Here is a 10,335-nt window from a genome sequence, read left to right as displayed (position 1 = left end):
GTCCWACTTTACGGATGAGAGTATCCCATTTAGCAATAGCTCCCCAAACACCCGGCTTCTTACAACCGTCGCTGAAAATACCCCCACTATCACYATGAAACGCCTTAATAYTATCTCTCCATAGACTACCCTCTTCATTAAGAAACCTTGACCACCACTTAGCAAGGAGACTCCAATTAAGCGCCWTCAAACTACCAATGTCAATACCACYTTTATCCATTTTGTTATAWGTAACCTTCCACTTAATCTAGATAATTTTCTTGCTCTGTCCAGTCCGGCCCCAWATGAATTGGTTCCTAAGAATTTCAAGAGTGTTAAGCACATTTTTCGGAACTTTAAACAAATAAAAAATATAAACTGCCAAGCTACCAAGAAYCGATTTACACAKAATCTTCCWGCCACCAAACGATAAAGACTTGGCCTTCCAAGCKGAAAGTTTCTCTTGGAATTTAGCTACTAACTTATTCCAACTACATCTTCTTCCCATCTGCGCACCACCGGAAGGCCCAAGTATTGGAACGGAATAAAAGAAAGTTTACAATTCATTCTTCGAGCGAGCAGCTCAGACTCACCGGTACCCGTCCTAATGTCGTACAAACAACTTTTCTGCAGGTTGAATTTCAACCACGACGAAAGATAAAAACATCTGAGTAACCGAATCAAATTTAGACCGTTAGTTAACGACCAGTCACTCATAAAGAGAGCATCGTCAGCATATTGAAGAATCTCTATTCTGGGGCCACCTCTGGGAAGAGACAGCCCGTTAAATACCCCTTTAATGCAAGCTTCGTACATAACCACCCTAAAGGCCTCCATTGCGATAATGAAAAGAAAAGRGGCAAGAGGGTCAACTTGTCGCACGCCTTTTTCCATGATAAACTCCTCAGTTGGGCTTCCATTAACAAGAATAGAAAACTTGCATTAGAGAGAATTCCACGAATCCACTTTCTCCAGGTATTACCGAATCCCATTTGACTCATAACCTCATCCAAAAAATCCCAATTCAAGTTATCAAAAGCCTTATCAAAATCAGTTTTAAAAATTAATAATTTACGCTTTGCCTTCCTAGCCCAAGAGATAGTTTCATTAACAATAAGCGGGCCGTCCATAATGCATCGGCCCTTAATAAAAGCCGACTGCTCCTTCCCAATGATCGCATCCAACACCCCTTTTAATATATCCGACAGCACCTTAGAGATGATTTTACAAACACAACCAATTAAATTAATYGGCMTGTAGTCTTTGAAAGACAATGGGTCCTTTACCTTTGGAACTAGAGTAATGAATGAAGCGTTGCATCCCCTTCCAATTTCTKCATTGGCCTCGAAGGATTTTACCGCCTTGAAAACATCATCACCAATGATATTCCAAAACTTTTTAAAGAAAGCAAAAGAGTAACCATCAGGTCCTGGCGCTTTCTCATTACCGCATCCCCAAACTGTGTTTTTAACTTCCTCTAGAGTGAAGGGCAGCTCGAGCGCCTCCTTTTGACTTAACGAGAGTCTTTTGAAATGGTTGCTATTGAAAAATTGGCCTACACACCTTCTCTTCTGAAAATTTCTCTTTGAAGAACTCAAAAGCTGCTTTTTCAACTCTTTAGGATCTCGAATCCAGCTACCATTTACGCCGRTACCGTGGATATTTAACTTGCTAAATCTGCCTCTAAGTAGACCATGGAAGAATCTCCTTCAAGAGTCCACCTAGCTTTGGCCTTTTGTCTAAGATCACTAATGTCAGCTTCATCAATCTCCAGAATACGCTTCAYAGCATCCAYTCTGATCTGCGCATCAACAACACTCAGATTACCAGCAGCCGCAATCAAATCTAAATYGTTAACCTTAGMAGTAAGAGAAGCCTTCTTGGCTTTGGTTGAAGCCAATTTCGACTTCCTCCAATCTTTAATCTTCGCCTTCAGTCGCTTTTAATTGGAAAAGAAAAGCCTAATATTGCTTGAATTCGAGTATCCGTTATGATTTTTTATCCAGCCCTCCTTCACCATCTGCACAAAGTCTGAATCACTTAACCAAGAATTAAAAAGTTTAAACGGGATCGGCCCAAAATCTTCGTCGCAGCCATCCAGAAGAATAGGRCAGTTATCYGAGTATAAGAACGGCATCGCGRTCACACATGCCTTAGACCAAAAGGAGAGGAAACTCTGGGACACCAAGAAAYGATCAAGTTTACTCCATTTAAAACCATCCGCACTTTTCCTCGTGAACTTCCGACCACCCATTTTGAGGTCCAAAAAGCCGTTCTCATAAATAAAGTTTAATAAGTCCAAGGCACTCCCAACATCAAACTCRGACCCTACCCTTTCATCCTGACATCTAACAACGTTAAAATCACCGCAGCAAATCCAAGCATCGACATCGATAGACTCCAATAGCTCCGTAAGGGCAGACCACAACCGAGCTTTTTYGCTAGAGTCTTGAGGAGCGTAAATGCTGCAGATGCCTAACTTAACCCCGCTAGGACACAAAGAACCAGTAACGATCAGATAATTCCTATCCATAAACGAATTTAAWTTGATGAAGAGAGTAGAGTCCCAAAGAGAGACAAGACCACCAGACTTGTCGTACGGATCGACCGAGGCCATATCGACATTCCTACCCCACCCCCCCAAACACACACACCGACAAGCATAAAAACTCTTTAGGAATTGATGAGATTCTTGACTCCTGGATACAAAGAAAGTTCACTTCGTTATCCTGCTTGAGCTCTTTCAACCATTTCCTTTTGACGCCTCCCCCAAGACCATTAACATTAAGAGATAAAAAATTTAACATGATCGGACATCTCCGTCGAATTGCAAAGAGTCTCTAACCAAATMTGCTTTCCCTTCTATCTCAAAGCCAACTAGACAACCAACCCGAATAGTTTCATCGACTTCAATATTGGGTACCTCRGAATCAATATCAACAATCGGAACCTCGTCAACCACCCTGGCTAGCCCGACCGCCTCTGTATTAGGTTTCTCGACCTCAAAGACCTTTTTATTTCTAGCTCTGTTCTTCCTACGACGTTACAAATGCAGATCCTTTTCCCTCGAGACAATCGTCCAAGCATGAAGGTCTTTTAAATCATAATCATAATCACCCAAGAGGGAATCRGATTCCCCTATACTTCCGACAGAGACGTCCCCATCATCCTCATCAATAAGAACATTACACTCCGRAGAAGCATTGAGATCAAATTTCTTAGAGTTGAGGTTCCTGGAAGGCGTTGTTACAATAGGGCCATCCTGAGAACAAATAACGTTACCCTTTTCAATACCCTCCAAATTAGAAACATCAATAACAGGTCCATYAGGGGAGCTAACAGCAGACAGCAGTCCCAGCGGCCCAAAATTGTTATCCAAAACTCCAACAAGCCCAATGCCCTCAAAGATGTCATCCGACCCGAGCAGGCATTAAAACCACCAACCTCATCATTTTGTTCCCCATGCAGACCATTCTTGAATTCCCTGCTTTGTTTTCCCCCGAGGAGACTTTCCGGCTACCAAGTCCCGACTGTTTCACTTCATCTTTCTTTGCCTGTCGGAATTGTGAGACAACGGCMTGCTCCGGTGACGGAGAAAGAATATCGTCAACAAAGAGATTTTTCGAACGACAAATCGAATCCGATTTCGAATCACCATTAGCATATTCAAAAAAAGAACCTATGGACATTCCCTCCGCAATATCTTCAGCCACACGAACGTATACCCGAACCTCATCAACAATGATCTCAAGAGAGTCCATTATCCATTTTTTTTCTCGCCAGTAAGAATACCGACTTTTCCAAATTCACGATTCCTGCATTCCGCCGAACAATTTTCCAGAATTATAACTTCTCCCCATCTGCCGGCGATTTCAGCAAACACACTAGGGGTCCAAGCTTGAATTGGCACGCCGTGAATAATGACAAAGGCGATCCTTTTCTTAACCACAAACTTATCATTCCAGAAATCTAATTTGCTAAACTAGTCACTCCAAATTTTACTATCATTGAGCAAGAAATTTTGAGCATCAGCTGCACTTTTTAAGCAAACATGAGCATACAAACCACCCAAGTATCTAACCAACAACTCCTGAGAGTTTGTAACTTCCCCAAATTTTTGGAAATTACMTAAAGCCTCAAAGCTTCGAAACTTCCCGATAAGAGTCGATTGCAACTTAACTTTCAACTCGTTCGAACAAGAAAGCTTGATAAGATGAATCTTGTGCCCCCGGGTTTTAACCGCATCTTTGCCAATAAAGTTCCTGACTACATCTGYGTACGAACTGTTATGCCTGTACGCCTGTTGTTCCTTCCTCACCATGCATGGCCTCTGCTTCCACCTTCTGAAATATGCCCTTATCCTGTGACCYGCCCTTCGCCTCCCTCGTGACCTTCCTAACATACTTRGCCACATTTGCACTTGGCTATAGCGATCCAAATTTAAGTTCGCATAAARCTTTCTCCMTTTGCCTGACATCTTTAATGCCCAGGAATCTGACAAAGCCAAATCTCATTCCCCTAGCATCYCTCTTCCTTGCGATAAAAACATCGACCACCCTTCCAAGCTCCTTCATCTTGGCSCAAAGAAACTTCTCCTCCAAATCTTCTAGAAAGTTCGTGATAAAGAAACTGATAGCATACCTACGAAGAGATTCTTCAACCTTGAAACCAAGACCTCTGTTAGCCGACTCGGTTCTCCGTAAATCCTTCTCCGGTGACCGCCCTCTCGCCTCCTCGAACGCTCTCTCTCCCTTGCCATTTTCGAAAATGAAATGCTATATTAAGAACTTGTACTATAAGTCTAAACAACCAACCCAACCACCCACCCTTACACAGTCACAATCACCATAACACTTTAAAATCATTAATACATAAATCTTAAATTTAAAGGATCAAGATTGCAATTGTGAAAAAATGGTGTAGTAAATAAAATAATGGTAGCAAGTATGTTAGAGGCTTAAAGCATCCTCAACAACAAAAGAAAATGAGAGTTTAAATATTTTATATCAACAATTTTTCTAAAMCTATCTTTAAAATGGAAAGTGAAAGAGAGATTTTTATGTAATAATATTTTAATATTATAATCAATGTTAAATTCTCTAAAACAGAAAATACGTTGGAGATAATTAATATGTATTCTTTTTTCTGAAGATTTTGATTTTAAAGAATCCGTTAGAAATGCTATTAATATTCATTAAATCAAATTTGGTGTAAAAGTAGTATTCCCATTAAAGATGTGTAACAAATAATGTTTAGTATAAGATTGGGTGGCACCATTAAAGATGTAGTCTTACAACCGCCACCAATCCCATGTTCATCAATTGGGTAAGCATTTTTGGCAGATCAATGTAKATGACCACAACTCACCAATTGTTAAATTACAACTCACTATGGTCATTAGATGTACACCACAAGGTATCCTTGCCAGAAATATTAAGAGGCTACAATACCATACTTATAGCTTAAATTTAAGTTGACCGTTGACAATGACAAAACACAAACTATAAATTGTTAAAACTGAATCTAATTTCTTAGTGTTTTCTAACTACAACTAATTTAGTAATTATTTTGCGACTTTGGCACCACCACCACCACCACCACCCACCCACCCAAAATAGATTAGGACCATGACCATTGATTGGCATGGCAAAGACCTTTTTATAACCATGGGGCACTAGAGTTAACCGTGAGGGCTAAAACTAGTGACCACCGAAGACCAAACCCAAGTTCTTATCGGTTGTTTCTAAGAACCGCCTCCAAGATGCCTCTCTAATCATGTGTGTGTACCTGCAAAGGTTAACCGTCTGATATCTAACTTACCAACCGACCAGCCAGCCACACCTAGTTAAACATAAAAAATGCATAACAAAAACTCAAATCAACATCATTTACTTGTGTAGCCCCACAACAAAAACCACTACCAACATCCTCTACCCCTATAAAACTTTCATTTTAACTAAGCCATGTCACCTGGGCTATTCACTGTTGGTTGTGTAGGTTGAGCAGCAGCAGGAAGAGGAGTAACGATGGATGACTGAGCAGCTGGCTTCACAGGACCAGCKATGGCCGTTTGCTTATGCGACTTTCGCCTTTCCTCCCCTTGTGTTGAAGTTGATTTCTCGTGTCGCAATTGACCATCATCTGACTCACCCTCTGCCTTCCTCTTCACCTTCTTCTTCACCAAAACTTCCGGTGCCATTGTCTCATTCTGAGTGTTCTTTAGCTTCTCTTGTTTTGGCTTGTCGGCGCTAGGAGTGTTGGGCGACCGTGCAGCAGCAGCAGCAGCAGCAGCTATTGTGTTGGATATTGACCTCACAGCTGCACTCGAATCGGTGACCATCTTATCAGGAGCATGTTGCACTGATCCACCATCAACCGCAAGGGTTTCAGTTTTTGGGGCAAGTAATTTCTTCCTCTTCAGGTTCTCCTGCTCCTTTAACATCAAATTAGAGGAAAATAAAATATATAAATACCCAAGCTATGTGCACTCTTCTAAACATCTAACAAAACCAAACTAAACAAACCCCATATATACCACCCAAAGGTGGATTTGGGGATAATATGTAGGCAGACCTGCCTCTACATAGATTGGTTGTTTTTATAAAGACCCCCAGCATGTGCGAAGTGTGTGACAGAGAGAAAGATAGCTCAAAAAGTTTGTATGTTGTTTTTCCAAAAGCTGTTGTATCTGTGTCAAATTCTTTCTATTACATAGTTATCAAAACACATGACATGGTGCTACAATTGTTTGGCCACACTTGATGGTGCATCAATGACAGGTTGGAAGYATGTGTGATTAAAGATGGCTTACAAATTGTATATACTATATGGCAGACAGCAATAGAAAACGAGGGTGGTCTCAGCCCCTTGTGAGATTGTATGCAAATTATAATGGAAAGAGAAAGGGAATAATCCATACCTTGCGCCTGTGTAGTGCTTTTCTCCTCTCTTTTGCCCTACAAATTGCTCGTTTGATCCCATGGTTGTCCATGAGGCCTTTTGGCCACAGTTCTGCAAGCTGCAACACCAACGGATAACGTTTAAAATTATGTTTCAGTTTGAGTAACGTTATAAAACATAGAGTAGCAGAGCTTGCCAGAAATCCATGCTAGTTTGCAAAKTTCCATAGCAAGTAGAGTATGAATTTCAATCAAAAAAATGCACAAGAAACTGGGAAATACAAGACAAGGGAAAAGCTCATTTAGGAACCGTGAGAACCAAATATTCATGAATCATTTGTCATGAATATTGATAGAGAACAGAAAAATGAAGAAGATGATAGAGAAGGTTTAGGGGGAAGGAAGCTGATGGAATTATGATCAAACAGAAAATACAGAACGGTATCCAGGGAGAACCCCTCTCTCAATGCAACATGCAAAGAGCCAATATAACAGAAAGCAGAAAATGACATGCCAAGATACGTATCCCCCCTTCCCCTTAAAAAGAGACATTTACATATTTACAGTTCTCAAATGAACTTGCCCCTAAAAGACAATTACATATTACCATATTCACAAAATGTACAGCGGAAGATTTTGATAAAGACAACAGAAAAAACAACAATTAAATAGCATTGGGAAGTCTTGGGACAAACTTACCTCTGCATAAAGCTTCCTAACTTGGGGACCTGCATCTTCGTCAAGCCCCTGACAACAAAATAAATTTGTAAAGTAAGATGTTTTGAAAAGAAAGGTTTGCAAAAAGAAGGGTTTGCGGAAAGAAAATTTTCGGTATACAGTCAGAGTACAGTACATCAACAAAAAGGTCATAAACGTCACAAATCTTGTCCTCTAAAGCATCATCTGTGGTAAATCTGCTTTTAACTTTTTCTTTGGTGCCAGTTTCCTGAAAATCATCGGATGACCCAGCCTGCTGCTCAATTGCCTATGGACAATCCAGTGAAACAATAAACCCTATAAGTGGCTGGCAGTAACGGATGCAAACATGACAAGAAACATCAACATATTTAAGATGCTATCTACCACAGGAGTTTCAATATGTAGAACTATTAACTCAACCATGTTACTTTCTACGATGTCTTTTTTTCCAAAAAAAGACACATCCGTGCCTCTGAAGTGCAATCTAGTGGGGGRAAAGTACCTCCGGCTTCATCAGAGGAGCCCGGATCTTAACCATCTCATCTACTTCTTTCTTTAACTGCTGCAACCTGGTATCTTTCTCTTCTTTGGCAGACAATCCCATAACAACCATGTTTTGAAGATTTCTCTGTTACGAGATATGAAACAGTCAGAAAGAACTGAAGCCAATCAAAAGACAAGGTCATTGAAAAAGATAACTGGAAGGTCAATGTAAATTGCTATTTTAATGAAAATCATCAAGGTACGTTCAAGGACAAGAATAGTCAAATATTTATACATTGAAGACCAAGATAAATGCACCAAATTCAATGGCACATTTTTACAGCTCAAATGGATTTTCCCTATTCCCAATATCACAAGCTAAAAAATCAGTTTGTGTCTAACATGGCAGAAAACCTGAAGGTTACAGATGTACTTGGGTAAGGGACTGCAGAAGATATTACTTGGAAAAGAGTACAACTATCTTTTTTGTGTGGGAGAGGTTGTAAGATAGGTTGGAGAAGGGTTAATGTATTGGTTCAATAGGAAGTGTTTCTGTTTGTTAGATAATTGTTCAGGGCGATGCACCATGGCTTAGGAACTTTGATTTATTTTGGTTTGAARTTGGAAGAGATGACATTAAGAATAAAGACAATATACTCTTCTCCCCCCACAAATTAAATGTGATCTTACTTTGTTTAGGAGGAAGAACACCTACCAGGAGATTGAACTTGGTACTTCAATTTGGTTGATGAAATTGTTCAAAATGATGGTCCAAATGAGTGTCTAGTTAGAAATGCTTTCCAAAAAGCATTTCAACTATTAAAGAATGTATTTGTCGTTACTTAGCAGATTCCCTGCTTAGATGGGTTTCTTCAKAAGCTAGACAGCACATAAAATGCACTGTCAAACTCGTGTGTTGTCATAGATGCACAATTAAATACATTTTACTTTGATTGCTGCTGTCTGCTAAACTTGCAGTTCTAAGAGCTAGACACTCAAGTGGCAGCTAGGAAATGCTCTGAATCTGCTGAATAATACCAACCCATGCAAAGATTACTAAAAGAAACAAGATATATGTGAAATAGACGTTATAGCATCTAGCTATATACAAATCACTTAAATTGGTCATAAGTAAAATGTTTGTGCTGTTCGGGTGTATAGTTATGTATATACTATTTGGAGTATAGGGGTGTTCCCAACCAAACCAGCCAATACTGATCCAATGGCTATTATTTCATCATCTTAGCTGACTTCCTACCACCAAAGTCTAGCCGCCAACATGAAATAGAGTCAAATACATTGCAATTTATGTGGTGGGAGACTCCCCCCCCCCCCCCAAAAAAAAAAAAAACCCTAAGATTTGCTATAATTTAGCCAAATACAGAAAACGAATATCAGGAAATATAAGCTCAGTACCTAACTTAAAGTAAAGAAATTCATAATGGTAACAGTAAAGGTAATACCTTCAATGATCTAAGCTGTATCAGATGACCTAGGATGTTCATCAAACGGTTAAGCAGCTCTTTCGTCAATTTCCCATGGATAGTATGCTACAAACACCACAAATGTAAGATTTTATCTTTGTACGTCAGTCTTATGTTACAAAAAAACAACTGCAAAAGACAATCAAAAGACCCATTCAACAAAAAATAGAAAGAAATGCTGTGTCTGTTACCGCCAGTCGAGCAACTTTAGCCAGCTTTTGCTTTATTTCAGGAGGCATTCTCCTTTTSACAGCCTGAGATGAATTGTCAGCTTCAGGAACCTCCATACTTGGTGGCCTTGCTGTTGTGATGTCAAGATATATATGAACAATTAATCAACAAAGAAGGCTTCTWGTTTAATCATCAAAACTGATCATTCTCGGACTTACTTTCTGCAACAATCTTCTCCAAATCCCTGATGGCTTTTTCAAGCATCAAACTTGTACTTTTAGGTTTAGCACTTAAACCTTCCTTTCTCACCATATGTGTATTCTTCTGCTTGAAAAATGAAAATAGCATCCTCAATAAAAGTAAAATAAAATATGGCAAAATATTCCTTCACAGCATGACAGTTGTGAGCTTAGTCATTCACTTTGAGCAAGTTTCCCCACTAAAAGAAGTAACAGACTAACAGGTAAATGATCTTTAATATACAAGAAGACAGTCAAATACAAAAAGAAAAAGYAGCACATCGGTACAAGACATGACAGCCATACATGAAAAATGGCATTGCTTTTACAGACATTATGTCTTAAAATGAATGTCATAAACATCATTCCATCTATTGTTCC

General features: G+C 39.6%; 2 protein-coding genes across 5 annotated transcripts in view; both read right to left on the bottom strand.

Annotated features, from left to right (window-relative positions):
* Positions 1-1,642: 1,642 nt before the first annotated feature.
* Positions 1,643-2,596, bottom strand: LOC112514087. The gene is made up of 2 exons (XM_025120422.1): positions 1,997-2,596; positions 1,643-1,918 (listed from the first exon to the last, which is right to left on the bottom strand). The coding sequence occupies exons 1-2, from the start codon at positions 2,594-2,596 to the stop codon at positions 1,643-1,645; spliced, it is 876 nt and encodes a 291-aa protein (XP_024976190.1).
* A 3,022-nt stretch (positions 2,597-5,618) lies between these two features.
* Positions 5,619-10,335, bottom strand: part of LOC112514328 (ubinuclein-1-like) — an 11,928-nt gene continuing 7,211 nt past the window's right edge. Inside the window, exons 5-13 of one of the 4 annotated variants that reach the window (XM_025120743.1) lie at positions 9,934-10,042; positions 9,736-9,845; positions 9,524-9,610; positions 8,080-8,205; positions 7,732-7,863; positions 7,578-7,625; positions 6,899-6,997; positions 5,950-6,412; positions 5,619-5,820 (exon numbers count right to left, since the gene is read on the bottom strand). In XM_025120743.1, coding sequence (XP_024976511.1) covers positions 5,753-5,820; positions 5,950-6,412; positions 6,899-6,997; positions 7,578-7,625; positions 7,732-7,863; positions 8,080-8,205; positions 9,524-9,610; positions 9,736-9,845; positions 9,934-10,042 — 1,242 coding nt within the window. In that variant the 3' untranslated portion in view covers positions 5,619-5,752. The remainder of the gene's footprint in view (positions 5,821-5,949; positions 6,413-6,898; positions 6,998-7,577; positions 7,626-7,731; positions 7,864-8,079; positions 8,206-9,523; positions 9,611-9,735; positions 9,846-9,933; positions 10,043-10,335) is intronic. The other 3 variants (XM_025120742.1, XM_025120740.1, XM_025120741.1) reach the window with 3 other exon arrangements.

Source organism: Cynara cardunculus, assembly GCF_001531365.2.
Source record: "Cynara cardunculus var. scolymus isolate 2C chromosome LG 6, CcrdV1, whole genome shotgun sequence".
In the NCBI taxonomy this organism is placed as follows: Eukaryota; Viridiplantae; Streptophyta; class Magnoliopsida; order Asterales; family Asteraceae; genus Cynara; species Cynara cardunculus.
Note: the sequence above shows the minus strand (reverse complement) of the source record. Positions and strands in the feature narration are given on the sequence as shown.